This window comes from Acartia tonsa, chromosome 9, assembly GCF_053477335.1.
Source record: "Acartia tonsa isolate MP-2025a chromosome 9, ASM5347733v1, whole genome shotgun sequence".
Classification (NCBI taxonomy): domain Eukaryota; kingdom Metazoa; phylum Arthropoda; class Copepoda; order Calanoida; family Acartiidae; genus Acartia; species Acartia tonsa.
In genome coordinates, this window is record NC_137268.1 from 8,003,513 (window position 1) to 8,027,494 (window position 23,982).

General features: G+C 32.5%; 1 protein-coding gene across 1 annotated transcript; it reads left to right on the plus strand.

Moving 5' to 3' along the window:
- The first annotated feature begins 12,209 nt into the window (after positions 1-12,209).
- On the plus strand, positions 12,210-14,493 carry LOC145328127 (uncharacterized). Its single transcript, XM_080171706.1, has 3 exons — positions 12,210-13,166; positions 13,273-13,443; positions 14,024-14,493. Exons 1-3 carry the CDS (start codon positions 12,762-12,764, stop codon positions 14,102-14,104), a joined length of 657 nt encoding a protein of 218 aa, XP_080027832.1. The 5' UTR covers positions 12,210-12,761; the 3' UTR covers positions 14,105-14,493.
- The last annotated feature ends 9,489 nt before the right edge of the window (positions 14,494-23,982 follow it).

The window sequence follows — 23,982 nt, forward strand, 5'->3', positions numbered from 1 at the left end:
CATTAATTCATTAGACAAATTATTCTAATAAGAAAATAGTACAAATAAACATCATATTGATATGATTTAAGTTATTTTAGCATGTTGCTAATATTATAATGTAAATATTTAATAAATTTTTTATGAACATTTTTTTTCAGCAAAGATGCAAAGTGCTTTTGGTTGGTTTGTCACAATAGTTTATAGAGTAGATGCTAATAATGCTATAAAATTTACCCCATATCCCCTCCCCTTTTACTGGTAGAACGAACTGGCCAATAAATTAGGTTCATATTAGCAAGCTAAATTGACGGTAAATTTTCCCCATTCAATATATCCACGTATATTCTATGTTTATCCAGTGTTATACAGTAGACTCTATAAAGCGAGAGGACGCATTTTTTTGCTGTAATGAATACTTATGGAAATAACTGTTCTTGCTCATCTTTTGATTGGTCTTATAAGTTATAGAGTAGAGAAGCTTCCCTATAATATATACCTGCAAAAGTAAAGGAAAGGCAACCCGGTACCAAGTAAAAAATATAAGAGTAGTGTAGGGAGATGTCAAAACCTCCATGAAGTTGATATTTGGTAGGCCGCCTCTCAAGGTTTACATAACCCTTAGCCAAATCCTGTGCACGCCATTGAATGCATTCAATTTTCTAAACCTGGGAAATTCGGAATACTTTTTGGAAATTTTGACAATTTCTTATTGAATTAAAAAGTACCCTATACTGATAGTAGGGAAGAAAATGGACTCAAAAAATAAAATTGCCTAAAACCATCTGGGACCTATATTAAGCCTTCTAAACTTGAGAGCTTAAATTATTAAGGGGTTAGCGAGATCTTTACTGTCAAACAAAAAATCTGACTTCTTTGTAAACAATAAGATTCTAAAGGTAAATTTATACTATTTTTGTCTGTATAATCGTTATTTAGGATCTTTACAACGGCTTTGTCGATCAAATCATAATGACTCAACAGCCCTTTTTACTGACCAATAAGCATTTACACTATATCTAGCTTTGTCCGTCTGTCCGTACGTACATAATGTGATTTTCTGAGCAGCTATTCTTGATAATTATCTGAAATTTTTAGTGAAGATTCTCTCGAACAGTAGGTATTTTCCGAATAGCTTTTTTGGTTGAGAGCTTTGCGCCAGGGAGGAAGGTGGGCTGTTTATCACACTAGTCCCCATAGTTGAATAATAGCGTTGTCTTATTCATTGGTGACAACTTTGAGGACTTAATTTTTATTGATTGTTTTAGTAAGTTGAGTGTCCAAATGTTTCAACCAATAATAGCAATCATCAGAAGGGGTAACTTTGTGTAAAATCAATGGTTATGTATGTACATCAGTTTATCGGCCATTGTCTTATCCCTTTAGAATCATAGGTTTGTACATTGCACCATTGTCAACAATAAGGATGTATATGGAATTTTGTGAGTAATAATATGAAGTCAGGTATAAACAAGTGTCTTTCAAAGTTTCAGAGAAAAATATAATGAAAGGAGAGAGAGGGAAATAAAGAGAGAGAAGAGAAAATGAAGAGAGAGAGACAGAGAGAAGGACAGAGAGAGAGAGAGAGAGAGACAGACAGAGACAGAGAGAGAGACAGAGACAGACAGAGAGAGACAGAGAGAGACAGAGAGACAGAGAGACAGAGACAGAGAGACAGAGACAGAGACAGAGACAGAGAGAGACAGAGAGAGACAGAGAGAGACAGAGAGAGAGACACAGAGAGAGAGAGAGAAAGTGAGAGAAAAAGAAGATAAAAGAAAGAGAAATAATTAGCGATATTTTGTTAAAGAGATATAGAAAAGTAAAAAAAAGTAACAGGATGTCTCTCTGTGTATTTGTGTGTCTGTAACTTAAGATCTCACTAATCGCTGGACCGATATGGTTCTCCATTACACTGATGCTTCTTATAGGCCCTGGGAATATTTATAATTATATTTGAGAAGCGTAACTCCGCCCTTCAAAGATAAATCACCCCTAAAACTAAAAATACTCTATGGGCCCCTAACCCCAATAAAAAAGTTATATCTTTCTTTTTAAAACTAATATGAAAAGTTAAAGGACGACCTCCCCCCTTCCCTCGAGTGCTTTAACAGCCCTGAAAGGAATATTTAACCGTCCGGTACAAAACTAATTTACATTATTACTCATTACATTACAATGTAGTTAATCATAAAAAAAACTTCAGATAAAATTTTTGTAACAAAGCTACTAAATAATTTAAAAAGTTCTAATCAGTTTTTAATAAGATTTAATTGAACACAGTAATAGTGTCTGACTGATTATGACGTAACAAAAAAAATTAGCCAATGAGAGGCCACTATAAATTTTACCATTGGTCAATAACGGCCTCTCATTGGCTAATTTTTTTTGTTACGTCATAATCAGTCAGACACTATTACTGTGTTCAATTTAATTTGCCTGAATTTGAGATAGACGTCTGATTTTTGTAAAGATTCATTTTACTCTACAATTCATTGTGTTTGTCTGTTCTTCCATAACAATATATTTAATAATATCAAAATAGGATTTACTTCGCGGCTATGTAAGATTCTAGCGGCTACACTCTTGAGGTTTTAGTGGCACATAAGGTTGAATTCCACCTCCCCATTATTTATTTTAGTTTCCAAAAGGAAAAGTGACCCCCCCCCCCTGTTTTTTTATTTTTATATTTACGAACCTTACCAGGTCTTTTGAGAAGCTACATTGTAAAGGAGAACCATATCGGTTCCAGCGGTTACAGATTTCCTTCATTACACAAACGGACACAAAGAGATCCTGTTACTTTATTATATTACTACTTCTCTTATTTCTTAAAGGATTGTCCATGTCCGCCTATTATTCTAAATTACGCTTCATGTGGATGTTACCATCCTTGTTCTAAATATAAATAAAACAAATGTATAGAAAATATGTTTTTGATACGTAATTTTTGTGATAATTACACCTTTAACAAGGATGACAACATCCATAAAAGCGAAGCACTGAAACGGTAAGACATACGGACATTAACACTTGTATAGTGTAAGAACTGAATAATCAGAAAATGTATAAGAGTCGAAGCAAAATTGTAAGTAAATTTGTTGAAAAACTGCTTTATACAGGATAATGTTTATGGACATACTTACATTTTTAGGACTTGATTATAGAGTTGCTTCGCTTATATCATCATACTTTGTTGTCCCAGGAATCAATACCAAAAACCAGATCAATCGGATGATTAGATCACATAAAAATTTGTTGTTAAAAAGAAAAAAAATGTTTTAAATGAACGTACGGACATTCTGGTAATGCTTATAGAGGTGCTACGCTTTCTAAATCGTACCTAACTACTTTAGGAATCACCATGCAAAGTTTGAAATCGATAGGACAATTCTAACATGCCTAAATTAATGAAAAGAGCTATCTCTCTGTGACGGACGGACCGACCCTAATTATAGAAAAGCTTCGCTTTTAACATTTTATCATTAGTTGCAATTTACCCGGACCAGGGATCTAAATTGATGTATATCCCCAATGATGTGTGTCATTCTTCGACCTGACAAAATGCTTTAAGTCAACAGAAGACTTGTAGAAAGTTCAATTTAAAAGCAGAACTCAAAACAATTCAACTATGATTGGAGATATTTAACTTTGTTCAGTCGGACAGACAGTCAGACATCAAAGTATTATCCCATAATTTGTCTGAAGCTAAAGATCTCAAAAAATTGTTGGTCCATATGTGTTGTACTTTTTAAGGATTCTTTGTAAATGTTTTTATGGGGTTTTATTCTATTTTTCTGCCCTCCCTCTAGAGGGTAGGGCCCAGGGGCAAAGCAACTTGTTTGTAAATAATGTTTAATTTGTATATAGATTTCGGTTTGATTTGTAAAACAGATGAAATGATCTGATTAACATGATTCTTAAATTACCGATGACATATCAATTAGAATTAGAAATGTTTTCACTTTACAACCTAGGGTTGGGTATAGTTATTTCTCGCATCGTATTATAAACGCCTTTCCGCGGATATAGAATGTACAATTATAAGAATAAACCCAGTTTTTTTGCCCCGAGGTGCCGAAGGCACGGGCTAAAAAAAATGGTTTTAATCTTATGATTGTACATTTTTATATTCGAAAAGCTGGATATAATACGATGCTAGACATAGTTTTTTCGTATGGATGAGAACCGGTTCCTATCCACCGGATTCGAATGAATACGAGAAAATATTTTACAGCAAATAAAAACTGAGATACTAACAATCTTTTAAATTTCTTAGAAAATTATCTTAAGGGAAAAGAAAATGGACGTTGATAAATTGATGTACACCCGTAACACCCCCCCCCCCCTTAGTATTTCAATATTTTGTAGACTAAAGTTATTGATAAAAATTTTTGATATTGCTAGTTTTTACCAACCAATCATGGTATAATAAAAGTCACAAGAATTTACACCAACGAATGAGATAATGTGTTTATAAAAGATTAGTATAATTTACAGTCCAATAGCCCATACCCCGCTGCATGACATAAACAATTCTTTCATCATCAAGATTCTGTCCTTGCATCACTTTAAATCTTTCATTTAACTTTCCCTGAATTATATTTTCTCCTAATACTTATTCCTTATCCATAAACAAATGAGAGAAGCCTAATAATCTGAATCCTTGTCTGTTATGGTTTTCTTTTTGATAGGTTAGGAAAGGAAGATAAAAACCCAGGAATCTTAAGGGAAAAAACAATGGAAAATAAATTGATGTAAAACCCTTAGTATGTTAAAAATATACCCCTTTTGTAGATTAAAATTATTGGTGGAAAAGTTAAATTATGCAAAGTAGACTGTAGTTCAAATTGGAATGAAAACAACCTGTATGCCCTTACAATTCTCCTAACCCAATTTTCCTTCAAACTAATTTCATCTCTGGTTTTCTTGATTTTTTAATAACACAGTTTTATCAACTCCTAGCTACCAAACTATGTTAATGTCTATAAAAGTCTCGTATTATAAAGGGTGTTAAAAAAAACAATCACTTCACTTTCGCGTTCACTAAAATCAATTAGTTTTCTTTTAGACACTTCGATAATGAAAATTCTATATTATTCAAATGATAATTAGCTAATAGGAAGTAACAAATAACTTATATGTAGACTTTTATATTTTTAAATTTTAACATTGATTTAGTTTTTTAGTGATTGCATAACATTTAATTGTAGACGAATGTATTTAAATAGCACAGCTACTCTATAGCACAACTACTCTATAGCACAGCTACTTTATAGCACAGCTACTCTATAGCACAGCTGCTCTATAGCACAGCTACACTATAGCACAACTACTCTATAGCACAACTACTCTATATCACAGCTACTCTATAGAACAGCTGCTCTATAGCACAACTAATCTATAGCACAACTACTCTATAGCACAACTACTCTATAGCACAGCTACTCTATAGCACAGCTGCTCTATAGCACAACTAATCTATAGCACAACTACTCTATAGCACAACTACTCTATAGCACAACTACTCTATAGTACAACTACTCTATAGCACAGCTACTCTATAGCACAGCTACTCTATAGCACAACTACTCTATAGCACAACTACTCTATAGCACAGCAACACTATAGCACAACTACTCTATAGCACAACTACTATATAGCACAACTACTCTATAGCACAACTACTCTATAGCACAACTACTCTATAGCACAACTACTCTATAGCACAACTACTCTATAGCACAACTACTCTATAGCACAACTACTCTATAGCACAGCTACTCTATATCACAGCTACTCTATAGAACAGCAACACTATAGCACAACTACTCTATAGCACAACTACTATATAGCACAACTACTCTATAGCACAACTACTCTATAGCACAACTACTCTATAGCACAACTACTCTATAGCACAACTACTCTATAGCACAACTACTCTATAGCACAACTACTCTATAGCACAACTACTCTATAGCACAACTACTCTATAGCACAACTACTCTATAGCACAGCTACTCTATAGCACAGCTACTCTATAGCACAGCAACACTATAGCACAACTACTCTATAGCACAACTACTATATAGCACAACTACTCTATAGCACAACTACTCTATAGCACAACTACTCTATAGCACAACTACTCTATAGCACAACTACTCTATAGCACAACTACTCTATAGCACAACTACTCTATAGCACAACTACTCTATATCACAGCTACTCTATTAATTTTATTGTTTATTATTTAATTTCTGTTTTATTAAAAACAATTTTAGCTAGTTATTTCTCTGCTGAACATAATCATCCTTGTTTTATATACTTACAGGTGTTTTGACTTTGATAAAACTTTTACTTTGAAAGTGTGAAAATGTGAAATACAAACAGTTTTGCATTTTTAAAAAAGTTTACTTTCCTTGAATCATATTTTTCTTAAATACTTATTCCTTATCCCTAAACTTAGGAGAGAAGCCTAATAATCCGAATCCTAGTCTGTTATGGTTTACTTATGGATAGGATAAGCAAGGGAGACACAAACCCAGGGATATTAGGGGAAAAGACAATGGAAAATACATTGGTGTACATCCCCTAGTATGACAAACAAATATACCCCAATTTGTAGATTAAAATTATTGATGAAAAAGTTTTTCAAGGCTAGTTTATACCATCTAATCAAAGTTTAAAAATTTTGAAGCCAACTGAAGGGAGAATGTTTTTACTTTAATTCTTTCAATTAACTCACCCTGATTTCTATTTTTCTTTAATACTTATTCCTTATCCGTGAACAAATGAGAGAAGCCTAATAATCCAGGGATATAAAGGGATAAGACAATGACCGATTAATTGATGTACATCCCCAATGAAGATACACAAAATTACCACTTCTATAGATTACAATTAGTAGTTTAAACGTTTGGACACTCTACTTAATGAACTAACCAATCAAAATTCAATACAAAGTCCCCCAAAGTTGTTGAGCAAACGATAAAAAACGTTATTATAAAACTTTGGAGACTAGTGTAATAAGCAGCCCAAAGGCCCTCTCCATCCCTGCTAATAATCTGAACTTGTGTTGTTCATATGATATTGTCACTTTAAATCGCATCAGACAGGGGGGTGTGGTAATATCAAAGCAAGTTAATCAAAGAATCAAAATCCTGTTTTAACTTTAAGTGGCTTTTTGTTATATATTAACTTAAATTATAAAATAAGAAGAAATTATTTTTTCGGCCCATTTATCTTTTAGGTTCTTTACATTAAACATACGTTTACCTTAAGAAAAATAGCCCGTTCTATCGATTAAGACTTGGCATGATGATTCATGTAGTAGTAAGGTATAATGTTCTAAGCTAAGCATCACTATAATAAAGTCCTAAAAATGTATTTGTATCCTTAAACAGTGTCATGCATTAAAGCAGTTTTGCACCAAATGTTGTTCAGAATTTTACATTTATATTCTGCTTATTCAGTTATGACGTTATACAAGAGTTAATGTTCGTTTGTCCTACCGTTTAGAGCTCCGCTTTTTATGAACGTTGTCATCCTTGTTAATTTTACATATCCATTTTTATGCTATTTTAAACATTTACCTTCAATACTAACTGTCATTATACATGCACTTGATATACTACAAGGGAATATGATTTATATTCAGCGATTTAAATCATTTTTAATCAATTATTGTATGTTTATATTCTGGGTTTATTATAAAAATGGGAGTATTTGATTAATAAAGTAGTAGAAGATGGGTTAATAACTAAAAATATATGTTTTGAATTGATTAAAACCGCTGAATAACTTCATCTCACCCTGATAGCACAAACAAACACAAAGTGTGTAGCTCGGCCAATCAGAGCCCGGGATGAACAAAGAAACGTAGAATGCTCGCCTCTCATTGGTCCAAATGCCGGTTGGGCTAGGCTTCTTGCGGATACTCGATTTATCACGTAAATTTATAAAAAAAAATTATTAATATTTTTTGATATGTTTGTACTTTAAGGCTTGTTCCAGTCAGTATATGAGGAGGGGGGGGGGGGTATCCTTAGCACATCCCCTAAGCTTCATGTTTTAATTATAGAATTCTGGGAAATTCTTATGGGGGAGCTGTAGCAGCTAGTGGTTAGAGGGGGGAGTGTTTTGATTATTTTACCCCTTGGTTAATGCTAAACGTATTTTATTTATATAGAAACTATTGCTTAAATGATAAGATTTATATACACAATGTACATTGAGGGATTAAAAATTTTCTAGTATAGGGTTTTTATCATATGTTTGGATTTAAGTTGGTACTGATGGAGTAACCAATCTACACCCCTCCATTACCTCCAATAATTACCAATCTACTAAACATAAAATTGAAAGAAGATTAGTTTCTTAATTCAGTGTTAAAGGATAAATTACTACATTGTTTCGATAATATGGTTATTTCTATTAAGTTTTATACATAATTCTAAAATTTCTAATTTGCAAGATGATTCCAATATGGCTTCAAAACGAAATAATATCTGATGAATTAGAAATGGTTCTCAGCTATTATGAAAATCCATGTATAGCATTGTATTGCAGACAATTTTCCACGAATATAAAAAAAAGTTTGTTAGCTAAGGCCTTCAGCCCCTTGGTGCTAATAAAACTGGTTTTAATTATCCACAGAAAGCTGTATATAATACAATGTGATAAAGAACTTATTCTGTTCCAAATCTTTATCTTTATCAAATATTGCACAAGTACAAGGAATAATCATGTACCTACATGCTTTTTCATATTTCATTGTCACTAAGAGCTGATAATGTGTACAAATAAGTTGAAGATAAGAAGAAATGAAGGACAAATTGAGTCTAATTTTGCACCTTATTGCATCAGGTTTAAGCATGGATTAATGATTTATAAAATATATATGGAATCATCTTTAATTAACAACTTAATTTATTTGAACAATGTTTTTTTTGTCATTTCCGCTGATTTTGGGGGACATTCTTAGTAGATAGTAAGGAAGCCTCCAAAATCAACTAAAACCTCAAAATATATTTCATAAGTTTATTCAGTTGTTGGTTACACCATCTATACCTGAGCCTTATCTAGATATATATCCAGTAGAAGACAAACAATTTTTCCCCTGAAAATACTTTTTAGAAGTTTTATTGTTGGTTATGTTAGGTCAAGTAAAGGTTAGAAGAGACTTGCAGGGTTAGAGCCCCCGGCAGAGGATAGAAATATTTTTATATTATTAAGTTCTTTCTCTATCTCTGTGATGAAGTAAATAAAAGTAGCTATACTGTGCAAACAAAGCATTATTGCAACATTTTGTAGTATATTTCATAAATAAATTGTTTTTTTTTATTTCAACATATTTTGATAATAGGATACAAATTAATCCTTTCTTCTGATGAAATCCGGCAGTTGCAATTTTCCGTTAAATTCTAGAAAATTTCGGAATTTTCGGAGACGCCTAATTTTTTAGTGAGACTACTATTACTGACCTGTCAAACCATACTCCCTCCCCCCTCCTTTACTCTCTCTTATCTCCCAAACCTCCTTCCTCCCTTTAAACAGAAAATTATTTGTAAGTTTTGGGAATGAGTTTATTACAAAGAAAGATGAGGGGGAGAGGAGGGGGCGTTTCATTAAAAGGGTCTGTCTGCCCTTAAATCGATGATCCTTCCTGGTTACGCTATCCGCCCTGAACTACCCCCCCCCCCTCACCCCACTATTTCTGACAACTAAGCAGGGATCTCAAGTCAAAAATTTGTTTTACCCTACTTTCATAGCAAAAATACACGACTTTACACGACTTTTTAAAAGGGGAAGGGAGGGGTAGAAAAAAGGGGGAAGGGGGAAAGTAAAAAGGGGGAGGGGGTAAAGGGGGAAATTTTTACTTGAATCCTGATTTTTAAGTCAAAATAAGTAACATTCAGATTAAGCTATAATATCGATTCTTGCCCAAAAATCTGCTGTGATTTTATAGAAGGAATTTTTAAAATATTTGGATCTATGTGTTCCATTTAATAAGTCACAAAAGAGATAAATTTAGGGAATTGCTGGATGACGTTTAAAATACCCCCTATGGTGAAATATAACACCAAACAATAAAAAATGTGCACTTCATTTTTCAGATTTGGGTTCAAAGAGAATTTTCTTGGGACATATTTCAAAATTTGAGAAATACACGACATTTTTGGAAATTACACGACTTTTAGGCCAAAAAAAGGTCGTGTCACGACTCAATAATTTTTACACGCAACCAAAGTGAAATACACGACTTTTAGGCAAAAGTCGTGTAAAAAACACGACATTGTGATCCCTGCAACTAAGTGCTCCCTTGTTTCGCCAAATTTAAGATATCAAAGGGACAGTTGTAAAAATATAAAAAAAATATTTCATGTTAATCAAGTAGACCATTATTTTGATTAAGATTTTAAAATCCCTAATCTGAACAATAAAACAACTGAAATAATAGGCCTACAAATTCAAAAAAATCTTTTTGATAGTTCTTGGTAGGTTTAAGTCTATTTAAGTTGAGGGGAGGTTTTTAAAAAAAATATCTGTAATAATGCAATAAAAATACATATTTGTGTTAGCTTAAAAGCTGAAAAAAAATATTATATAAATAGAAACATCTTACAGAGATAAACTTAATAAATAGAGATGATCTAATTAATTTATTTGATATATTATTACTTGGATGTTGCATTAGATTTTTATAAACTCCATTAAAGTGTTACTTGCAGCTGGCTAAAATAAAGATATCCCCCCATCAGACCACTTTACCCCATCACTCCCCTCCCACAGAATGAATAAATGAGGTTCATATAAGCAACCAAAACTTACAACAAATTTCCCTTGTCAATATATCCATCTATATTCTTTATCCATTATATATTTGAACGTTGATATTATAACATCACAAATGCTGACTTAAAACACATTTATAGCAAAAATGATGCAATTTTATTAATTTTAACAATATTATAATCCAATATCCACATTATATAAATAAATGTGCAAATGTTTTTAGAAGAGCAGCTACTCTTTATACCTTGTTCTAGATTGTTGCAAAAAACCATGTATGGATTATTTACTAATAAAAACTAATTCTCATTAAGGGTTCTTCAACATACCTTATTTCCTTTATTTCAACATCTTTAAGAATGATATTAAAACCTATAAAAAATTTGTAAATTTAACCATTAAAGAGCTTTTTACACCTGTCAAAGTTTTGTGTTATTATAATCATATTACAAGGGCATATATGCTTTTTTGGACAAAAAAATCCACTAGGTGGTAGGGGGGAAGGTTAATTTAAGTTTGAAGTGGGTATGAAATGTTAAAAAAAACCTATGCTTTTGAATAGGTTTCAAAGTTTTGAGGGGCTAATTTGTTATTGGTATATAGGGGTCATTATCTAAAATATTTTTTTTGGCTTTGCCTATGATTTTTAATAAATTGAAAAAGAAACTGTCCCTTAATCTTTCACCATCCTATCATAATATTACTCTATTCCCCCTTTTTATGGACTTTATTTTTTCCCTTTTAAGGCCTTTAAAGGAGGGGTGGGTTTTAAAAGGATAGTAATGTTTGACTGACAATTAGGGGTAGTGTTGGCTGGTGTGTGTGTCTGTGTGCGTGTGTGTGTGTGTGTGTGTGTTTATTTGTGTGTGTGTGTTTGTGTGAGATATACGTGGTGTGGACGTGAGTTAAACGAGATCTAACCCCAAAGTTGATAGAAGCAACGCTTTTCTTCAACTAAGTAATGATAAAGCTAGATACTTTTCTTTTTTTATGAAGAAATACACCTACAGACTTGTCCTATTGATTAAAAACACTCGGGGCTCTCAAAACTGGTTTTAATCTTAAAATTTTTATTTCCGCGGATAGATGTCTTGTCTATAGCACAAAGCGATAAATAACTATTTTCAATCTTTTTTAACAATCTACAAGAGTAGTAAGCTTGCATTATATAACAAGTCTGTACATTTCTATTAAAATATGCTTGTGCTTCGCTTTTTATGTATATTGGTGTGCTTGTTTAATAGTGTAATCACTACTTCACCTTACTAACAGTTTTTTGTTCATACATTTTAACAAAATAAAAATTAAAAATTCCTTTCATAAGCCTAGGTCACAAAAATACATTTGAAACCTTAAGTAACCCTAAAAAAAATCGGTAACTTTTTACATTTATATTTTTTCATTTTTGTATACTATATTTTTTAAAATTTTTCAGATAAGTGGTTAAATTGTTCCAGGCAGGTTTTATGCTAATTTTCTACTTCTGTTACCATAAAAGAAATTATATCATGTATTTTTTCATTAAAAGGTTGATATTTAAATGATTTTTAAAAAGGCCTATTGATTTCATTTTTCCTTTTTTATATAAACATATACCTTATTTTTCCCCAATACACTATTCCCCCTTTCCCTTTTAGTATATTCCCCTCTCCTTGTTCGCCCTTTGTTGTTTGACAGTCTACGCTTTATTTCCTTCCCTTTTCTTTTTCCCATCCGCTTTTTTTCTTTTTACAACCTACGGTGCATCTCCTCCCCCTTTTTCTTCAATCCTTTCTTTCCCACTCCTCCCCCTCAATTTAAACTCCCCTTCCCTTTTTCATTTACTACTACTTGTATATTCTACTGAAAACTAATATGAAAATTTTCTTTGTGTCAGTTTAATACAGTCAAGCTTGATACTTTGTATCGACAACAAGCATATAAACTACAAGACAAACCGTCCTAACTCTGTTGTGATTTTATAGACAAATTTGTTACAAGTCAAAATGTTTAGATCTACTTATAAAAATTTACCCGAGCACAAGGAGGCTACGCTGACCGCCCAGCTGCCACCGGTATTCTGCTCCGCCCTGTCAGCCTCGGTCCGCCTTGACGAGAGTGAACGGGCGCCGGAGGCGAGAATTGTCTTTTCCGCCTTGAGTTCCGCTATTATGGACCAACGGCGGGAACAAGATTTGGCCATTAGACGGGCCAGGGAAAAGCGTCTGAAGCCGGTTAAGTACAACTGCGGAGCCGGTGCCAATCCTGGGGCCGCTGCCAAAGCCGACAAGGAAGATGGAAACGGCAGACGTAGGCGCAGACATCCGGCAGGAGATCTTAAGGTGGCTAAAGAGGTCGATTTGGCTGAAGAAGGCGTTGAACCCCTGGTTGGGCTAAGAATTCAGTCTGAGGTAAATTTTAGATAATGAATTTTTAAAAAAATAATTTGAAATAGTATAAAATATTGTGTATATACAAAGTTTTTATAAAAATTTTAATCAAAAATATTATTTATAGGATACCGTTGAATTGAGAACACTGTTGGAGGACGCTTCCGAAACTTCTAGTCTTTGTTCATCTGTGACCTGTCTGGTTCCACCGGAGGACGGCGGCGCCGCTAGGCAAACACCGGGAGTTGTCGCCAGCAAATTAAGAAAAGTCGCCCTCAACCCAACTAATGTGATGAAGGTAATTTTTTTGGTGGATTTTTTCAAAAATATTTGGCAGATTTTTTAAAACTAAAATATTAAAAACGTTTGTCTATAAAAAGCGGAGGGAAAACAATTTATTAAGATTTAAAGATTATGATTTTGTTCTTTGAATAAGAAAGGGGAATAAAACTTTTTATTTTAATCAGAGGTATAAAGATAGGGTAATAAAAGATAAATTTATTTAGAAAGCAAAATTAGAACATTAGAACATAGTTAAGCTTAATAATGTTAATGATTTGAAAAATCATTTATAGCATCGTATTATATACAATTTTCCATGAATATTGAAATTAAAACCATTGATATCTGCGGAAAGCTGCCTACAATACGAAAAATAAATAATAAAAATTTATTTATTTTTTTAATCCCTGTATTCTTGGGGTATTCCTCCCATAAATTAAAGGTGTTGTTATTTTATTTTTCCCTTGAAAAACTTGCTTGATTGGTGATTTATTTTGCCGAAAAGAAATATTTTCAATTTCAAATTTAGACTTAAAATTTAAACTATTTTTTGAGGGGCGATTTTAATTAATTCTAATTTTATTTTTTTATTTCAGAAATTGGACAATCTTGAAGATTCCCCAGATGGCTTTGTTCGTGGGTTCAAGTCCCTCATCAACAAGATATTTTCATTATAATTTCATGAAAAAGGAATATGCTTAATTCTTATAGATCTCCACTTGATATTTAGACATTAGAGCCAAAGTAAAAATGTCTAAATGCCTCTTTTAGCCATATAAATGTATTTATTTAATAATGGAGCTTTACCTAACTATTAAAAAAGCATAATTCACTGTAAAAAAAATACAATTTTTAGAATATGATATTGTAATATTTTTTTTCAGTGCATTAGAGTAATTAAAAACCAATGAATTGTGATCTCAGAATATTTGTTGTTAAAATTTTTCCTAGCATATTGGTTAATAATTTAACTTTTTTTAGTCTTATTGAAATTGTAAATTTAACCTATGACTTTCATTATTATTATATTGTATTTATAAATTTTAATAAATTTGTAAAGAATCTATCTGGTTAGTTTTATTGTTATGTAGCAAAGTTTCTCTATAATCAAATATTTGCACTCATCCCTAAAAAAAACTTCTTATTCGCTGGCTTACTAATTTTTGGGACTTTTCTTGTATTTCAATTGATGTTTTAAGTGTCCTAGCGTTTTAACTACTAATTGTAATATGAGGATTATTTTTAAAAAAAATCATAGGAGATTTTTCGTTATATCCCTTTAGATCCCTTAACTTAAGTTCCATACTTTATTATTTACTAGCGGCTACGCCCCTAGAGGCCTCTAGGGGCACTTGAGGAGGGGAGAGTCGAATTTGATAACCCAATTTCTTATTTTCGATTTTAAAAGAAGTAAAAAAAGATTTTTGGTGGGGCGAAAAAAAATTTTTTTTCGGAGGGGGGGGAGCCTCCCCCTAATTTCTAATTTTATTTTAAAAAATTTAAAAAAAAATTTTTTTTGGGGGGGATTTTTCATTTTTTTGGGGGGGTTGGGGGTGTCCCACCCCCCAAGAAAAAAGTTACAAACCTTCCCGGGACCTATGAGAAGCTACCCTGTTAAGGAGAACCCGATCGGTTCAGCGGTTAGCGAGATCCTTCGGTACAAACAAACACACATCCTGTTACTTTATTATAAGGATATTAACTTAATTCTTTTATAAAATTAACAGTATGTCTGGCTTTTTGTGCCGTTATGGTTCCCCTTTAAAATTTAGATTCTGCACCACACTACCAAGATAAATCGCCCATAGAAAAAAATTACCCCCCTAAAGAAAATATTTTTTTTTCTTGAAAAGAAATACTTCCACTTACCCTAGCTAGAGACCTCTAGGGGCGTTGCCGTTATTAAATATTAAGTAATAAACTGGATATAAGGTTTTTGTCATCAAAAAATGTTGTCTTTTTGAATATCGAGCAATTAATCAATTAAAAGTGTTCTTTTATGATAACTTTTATTTTGTATTATTATTTTATATACTTAATTATTAAAACCGAATTCGAGCTTGATGAATAAAAGCAAAAGATATTGCACTATCCCCACTTCTAAACCTTTTTGTCTAATATAAGAGTGCTTTTTGTGTATGTTGAAATAAAAGTACAAACTCACAATGTGGAGGAGAACTTCACTTCTCTGAACTTGAGTGGATGATGTACTTTCCAGTATGGCTTCAAAACCGATAAGTATCCTCTAGATCAGAGCTGTTCATCCGCCATAGTGAAACATCATGTATAGCATCGTATCACAAACATTTTTTTAGGAATAATAAAATAGAATTAATAGCCATAGACGTCCAAGGGAAAGGGATAGGTGTGTTTAATGTTTATCCCCCTCAAACTTATTTACTTCTCACACCCTGCCTTAACCAAATAAAGGATAAAAAAAATTTACCATAAAAACGGACAATGCAGCATTCAAATAGGACCTAGTGGTAAGTAGAATCCTTTGAGAATGAAATCCTAGCTGATCCTTCTTGGCAGATATTTCATTTTTAAGATTTAAGGTGAAAAACACCTGAAATTTGAATATTTAAGATATTGCTACTTGCAATTCAGAATAAAATGGCCATAATCTCTATGGTAAACAAAATTTACAATAGAAACGGACTCTGCAGCATTCAAATAGGACCTAGTGGTAAGTAGAATCCTTTGAAAATAAAATACTAGCTGCCTCTTCTTGGCAGATATTTCATTTTTAATATTTAAAGTGAAAAACACCAGAAATTTGAATGTTTAAGATATTGCTAATTGCAATTCAGAATAAAAGGTCATAGTTTATTTGCTGTTGAGGATTGATACTAATTGACAGGTATAATATTTGATTTTTATATAAAATTTAAAATTTTTATGATTTAAGGGAAAAAAAACCAAAATCATTAAATATACAAAGTAATTCTACTTTAAGATATTTTTCACATATTTGTGTAAATTTGTCTCAATGAGTTTATTTTTTAATTATTATACAATATTGTCTATTAGAAATAAATGAATCAGTTGAGATTTGACTGGAATTTGGTAAACTGTCTTCATGTTATGTTATTTTTCTTTTAGTCTCAATGTGATGGAAGACCAATTGTTTTGGTATCAAAGCTTTCTTCAATTCTTCTTCAATGTGCTTGAGTCTTCTTCTAAGTTGTTGTAAGGTTTCCTGCAAGTGCTCATTCCCCATAAACAAATCAAAAACTTGCTGCCTTGGTGGATACCTAACGGTGCCAACGAAGCCAAGGTTGTAAGGATAGTGAGGGGATCTTGCATTAATGGTGATCTCTTCATGGTTAAAAATGCTGCAAACAGGGCCAAATGCAGCATGTTGGAAGCATTGATGACTACCTGCCCGTGGTGCTTCTGCCAGTGAGTTGATGAAGTCTGGGGCCAAGCTGAATAGATGCAATCATATCAGATGGGCCCAGATGGAAGCTCCAGTCTAAATGTCATCCCTTTAGATTGAAATATATTTTTCTAAAATACTATGTTCTTTATTTTAATACATTTACATGCCATATTGTAATCCTATATTAAAACCTAATCATATGAATGAGTTGACTAAAACTATTATTACAATTTCAGATTAGACAATGTCAAGCTAGATCACCAGCAGTATAACAAATATGGCCCATCCTGGAAGTATTGCAAATCATGAAGCCAATAGGAAAAAAGTATGTGTTACTTGTGGCATTAAGGTAAAATCTCCACGCTCATTGTCTAATAACATTAGAGCAAGTATTGAAAAGTTCTATCCATTTTTCAATATAAATGATTCACGTTTTCCTACCTCTATTTGTGTTACCTGTAGGCTAACTATTTCTAAAGTTGCCAAAGACAGTACACTCTCCTCTACACTTCCAGAAATGCCAAACTATCAAGACATGGTTCTTTTAAAAGACACAAGAAATAGTCCTAAAGATATAGCATTATGCTATTGTTTTATTTGTCTAAAAGGCAGATCTAAGGCTCATACTCCCCCTAAATCAGGTAGGGGTAAAACAAGGAAACTAGATCCAAAGATCTGTAAAGGACTATTTGCTGCTAAGGAGGATGCTCCTATAGCTCCTGAAACTTCCACTCAAACACCCATACCTGTCATCAAAACTTGTGGTGTTTGTCTGCAGTCTATTGGCAAGGGAGTTAGGCATGATTGTAAAGCTAACAGTGCTTCTGCAAATATCGTGAGAACTCTTGAAACACTACCTGATAAAGTATCTGAACAGGTAGCTTCTGCAATATTATGCAGTAAAGCTTCAATGGCATCAGGATCAGCACAGAATACTTCTCTCTCTTTGGTCTCAAAAGGCAAACCCACTAGAGTACTTATCAACCCATCAACTAGCTCTCAACCTGTGATATCACATGAAGACTTAGACAATCTTCAGGCAGGTGTGGGTAATTTGTCTAATACAAAGATGAGAGGTGTTGCAAACTGGTGCCGTACAACTTTTGGTCGCAAATGTGTTGAAGTTGGCTACAAAGAACATCTGACTGATAAATCTACACATCTTAAAGATCTCTATCAACTTCAGTATGAAAATCTTGAAGTTGATAGAAGTGGAACTTCAAAACAAAGACCAATTGTTTATGGTAATGCTAAGAATATAGTGGAAAGAGTTTGTGCTGAAAGAGATTATGAATCTTCACCTAATGTGATCATAACTATAGATGGAGGAGGGGGATTCTTCAAAGTGTGTGCTTCTATTCTTCCACAAGATTACAACTGGGACAATGTTCCTGAAACTAATAGGTTTAGTGGTGAAAATCCCCAACCTACAACATCTACAAGGTCTTCATATGTGGAAGGTGGAACCATGAAACAAGGAAAATTATCAGGTGTCAAAAGGTTGATTACTTTAGCCCTTGTTCCAGATATAATTGAATCAAACAGAAACTTTAGACTAATATTTGATCTCATCAAGCTAAATGATATCAACTATAGGATTGTGTCTGATTACAAGGCAATGTTAATTACCTTAGGTCTTCAGACATCAAGAAGTTCATTTCCTTGTCCACACTGTTTGATTCCACTCAGAGATTTTGATGATTACTTCACAAAAGCTGATGAATATCAGCTGAGAACTTTTGGTATTTTACATCAAGATCACAAAAAGTTTACTGAGGAACTCAGGAGTAACTACAAGCTTTCTAAACATTGTCATAGCACAGTAAATGCAAGTCTTGTAGTTGAAGAACCATCTGTTACTGTTTTGGAAACTTACATTCTTCCAGAACTTCACTCAATTCTTGGGTTTGTAAATCATATTTTCTTTGATGGTCTCTGCCCACTCCTAACCAAGGAGAAAGCTCTAATCTGGCCAATGAATCTTCATCTCATACCCAAAGGTTATCATGGTTCAATTTTTGAAGGTAACCAATGCAGAGCTTTGATTGCTAAAGCTGAATTTCTAAGAGATCCAGAAATTCTTGGGGCAATACAATCAGAACCTGACAAAGCTGATGCCAAGGCTAAAGTTGATCTATACATAGATTGTATAAAAAGCTTTGACAAGGTGGTGAATGCTAGCTTCAGCTCCAGACCTGTTGACATCAGTAAAGTTGAGTGTCTAGTTGAAGATTTTAAACAAGCATACAAGCTCACTGGAATCTCAGTCACTCCTAAAGTTCATGGAGTATTTGATCATTTGGTGCCAACTCTTAAGCTTCCTTATATGCAAGGACTGGGACTTGGAGTTTGTACAGAACAGGCAGGTGAAAGCTTTCATTTTCACTTCAAAGAGTATTTTTGGAAGAAATGGAAAATTAGCTCCATGGACCATCCTGACTTTGGAAAACATCTCCTAGCTGCTGTAGTAGAATGTGCCTCTAAAGCAGTTTAATTCAAGCACATAAAAATCACTTTGGATGCAAAATTGTTAACTTTATTCAATTTACACTTTTTTCAAAATTTAGAAACATATTAGATTCTTCAAAATTCTAAGTCATAAAAAAACAAAAAACAAAAATAAATTAAACATACCAGGTTAACTGAAGGTCACAAGTCCTAGTAAATGTGAGTGGTTTATTTAAAAAAAGCAAGTAGCAATATCTCAAATATTCAACTTAATGGTATTATACACCTTAAATCTTTAAAATGAAATATCTTCCAAGAAGGAGCAGCTAGGATTTTATTTTCAAAGGATTCTATTTGGCACTAGGTCCTATTTGAATGCTGCAGAGTCCGTTTCTATTGTAAATTTTGTTTACCATAGAGATTATGGCCATTTTATTCTGAATTGCAAGTAGCAATATCTTAAATATTCAAATTTCAGGTGTTTTTCACCTTAAATCTTAAAAATGAAATATCTGCCAAGAAGGATCAGCTAGGATTTCATTCTCAAAGGATTCTACTTACCACTAGGTCCTATTTGAATGCTGCATTGTCCGTTTTTATGGTAAATTTTTTTTATCCTTTATTTGGTTAAGGCAGGGTGTGTTCTCTAAAATTCTTATTAAGATAAATCAGATTACCCCCCTCTAATCTTGAAACCCTTTATTTCCCCCTCTCAAATTTAAAAGCTTAAACGTCCCTTTCAAATAGCAGAATGACTGAAATATGATTTTTTAAATGTTTATTAATGCTCATTAAGTTGTATCTGCCTGAGTTCTGCATTATTATTATAAAGTCCACTTATTAGCCCCACTGCCAGACTTATTGCAAATTACTTAGATGCGCAATTTTTTAGCACAAAGAACCTTTTTTTGCAATATACTTTTTTTTACCTTTTACTGCCTTCCTTCTTTTCTTTGACACTGCTGATTGGCTCCAGGGATCCTAAGGGATAAGACAATGGCCGATAAATTGATATACATCCCAAATGATGATACATAAAATTTCCCTTTCTGTAAATTACAATAAGTTGTTAAAACGTTTTGACGCTGAACTTACGGAGCCAAATTTAATGAAAGTCCCAAAGTTGCCAAGCCAACGAATAAGAAAACTTCATTATAAAACTTTGGGGACTAGAGTAATAAACAGCACATTGTCCCCTTCCTCTTTAATCGCAAGAAACCAAGGACAACTATGTCCAATAAAAGGGTAGTAAACAATAGAAAACAATTCTAAACTAGAAAGTAGTAAGTAAGTTTTTATCTGAATGTTCGCTGATATTTCGTAAACAGATAGAACTGGAAGGTTTAGGTTATCTAGTGAGGGGTTCGTCACCTCCATCAAATATGGCCTAGAGGAAATATAAAAATGTATTTTTCTATAAAAGGAGAAAAGTTCAACTCATGAACTTTATTTACAGAGTAGCTGCACTGTTGACAACCCTAAAAGTTTGGCCCGTGATGTCTGGGGTGATGTTTACACCAGGGTGGGGGTGGGGGGGGGGGGGTACGGGTGGTGGTGTTGTCTGGGTTGATGTTTACACATAGTAATTACTCATTGTAAACCTAAATAATTATTGTGCAATGTAACAATGGATCTATTATTACTTGGATCTTACACCAGATTATCATTAAACTTGTAGCTGGCTAAAATAACGATCTACCCATCGTACCCCATCCCGTCCCCTCCTACGGGATGAAAGAACTGACTAATAAATAATATCTATATTAGTAAGCTAAATTGAGGATAAATTTTTCTCTGTCAATATATCCACGTATATCCTATATCCATTTGTATACATGGTCAATAAGTAGGCCGACTATATTAATTTCTGAAGCTTGTACAACATTTATCATGTACTGAAGTAGCTGAATGTGTGTGAATATTTTAAGTAATATCTCTTTTGCTACTAAACCTTTCAATGGACAGTTCTATAATTTTTATAAAACCACACGATACATGTTTTTTAATCGTGGCTTAAAATCTACAAATTAATAAGAAACTGTTGGAGAAGATTACTCTTCTTCTTCCATTGCCCTTTCCCTGTGTCAGGGATCTAATGGGATAAGACAATGGCCGATAAATTGATTTACATCCCAAAGATGATACACAAAATTATCCCTTCCGTAGTTTACAATTATAAGTTAAAACGTTTGGATACTTAAACTGTTTTTAACCTATTTTTTTATCATATATCAAAAATATACTATGACACCAGTAGAATCAGACTGCAGAGCCCAAGTTTGAATTAAGTCCCCAATAAACTTTTTTTGGGGGATTTAAAAATCAATTTTATATGTTGCTGTGATCATTTTGATGGAAGCAAAAGCATTTTTTAGTTTGGGGTTAAATTGTTTCTTACAGAACAATTTGATGTGATTCAGATTATATCAATACAATAATAAAAACTCTACTCTGTTCGATGCAAATAATTTTTTTCTAAAACAATAATTTATATAGAAGAAATTTAACATTAAAATAAAACATATTATTCTAAAGTCTGAACCAATTAAAAGTCTCGTTTCATTTCAGTTTTTTACAATTCAAAAAAGAGTGTTTTCACAAAGTGACTTATTTCCAATGTAGTTAAATAATTTTTATTTAATTAAAATGAAAAGAATGAAAACTATACACATAAAAGATACATGCTTTTTAATAATATATTTTAAAAAATAAGTTCGAATAATCTTATATTTTATCATATTTGTATATGTGACAAAAAAAAATTGTTGTATTGCGTAAACGTTTGTTGTCATCTTTCACTATTTAACCCTTTACAGCCAATTTTTTTGTGTTTTAAATAAGTGATGGAAAACAAGCACAATAAAGTTAATTCATTGATATATTGTAAAGAATTAAGTTTTTAATGAATTAATTTAGATGAAATCAAAAGGCCTAATTTTACTCTATACCAGAATGCTATATATATGAAGCAAAACACTCTAAAAGCTACGAATTTTACCCAAATAAAAAAAAGACCTTTTGCTCTGATCAAAAAAGACCACAGCAACAGTAAAATTAATTTTTAAATCCCCTCAAAAAAGTTTATTGGGGACTTAATTCAAATTTAGGCTCTGCAGTTAAATTCTACTGGTGTCATAGTATATTTTTGATATATGTTTTAAAATAGGTTAAAAACAGTTTAACTAAATTAATCCAACAATAAAAATTCAATAAAAGTCCCCAAGGTTGATAGGCAAACGAATATGGAAACGTTATGATAAGACTTTGGGGACTAGTGTAATAAACAGCCAAATGTCCCCTCCCTCCATGGTACATAGTACAGTATCACAAATGAATATTGGCGATAGGATCTAACAATATCTTAATGTTTAGAACCTATGTAATTTTCAATAATTTAAAACCAATTTGATCCACTTTTAGTACGAGTAAAAGTCTAATTTTGTGAAAAATGAGTTTGGATTTCTTTATTTTCAGAATTATGATTTTTTTGCACCGGAATATTGTTTGCAATTTAGGGGGAATGCTTTTGCATACCTATTAACAGGCGAATGAAACCCATTTCCAGTATAGAGTTAAAAACGATTAATATCCACTGTATTAGAAACGGTTCTCTGCCATACTGGAAAATTATGTATAGCATCGTATTACAGACAATATTCCACAAATAGTTAGTTAAAATCTAAAATTAATACTAGTTTTGTTAGACAGAGCCTTAGGCTCCTCGGGCCTAACAAAAATAGTTTTAATCGTATGGTTTTCATTTTATTATCCGTAGAAAGCTGTTTATAATATGATGCGATTAAAATCTATTATTATCTTCATGTGCTATATACCTGTCACTAATAAATTGCAACAAATGATAAAATATTGAATAAAACAAATGTAAATCAGAAAGGCAGGGACTTTGGACTATTTATTACACTAGTCCCTAAAGTTTGATAAAAAACGTTTTCTTATTCGCTAGCTTAACAACTTTATTGAATTTTAATTTGTTGGTTCTTTAAGTTGAGTATCCCCAAACGTTTCAACAACTAATCTTAATCTACAGAAGGGGTAAAATTCTGGGTCATCATTGGGGATATACACCAATTTAGATCCCTGGATAAATTGCAACAAATGTTAAAATACTAAATAAAACAAATGTAACTAAGGAATATCTGATGACACATTACAAAACAATTTTATGACTAATATAATTTTCTGACAAGAAATTTCGTGATTTTTTTTATATTTACTTCGAAAATTTTAATTCTTTGGTTATTTGAAAACAATTTTTGGAAGAGCACACCACAAACGACGCAGTCCTTTTAATATCTTTATTTTTCCAGAAAACATTAATTGCAGATTTGTCTAATTGTTATTGGAATCTACACAAAAATCTATTTTTATTAACAAACAAATATAGATGTAAGGACGTACTTACTTGGCCATGCCCCTAGTTATTGAGAAAGTGCGTTATTACAAATCTTCTATTCTAAGCAATCTAAAAAGATATATCCACTGTAATGAAATTCAGAAAATGTTGGAAGGAGGGCTCGGCACTGCAGCCGCGCGTTAGCCACCTGTAAGCCACAAGGAAATCCTGGTTGCACAGCTTGAAAAATAAACTGGATGTCTAAACCTGTTCTGTACACTGTTAAAAATAATTTTTTTTTTTAGCATCAGGTAATACTATATATTCTTCACATTAATGTATAGTATCAATCCGTATGTACTAGGAAA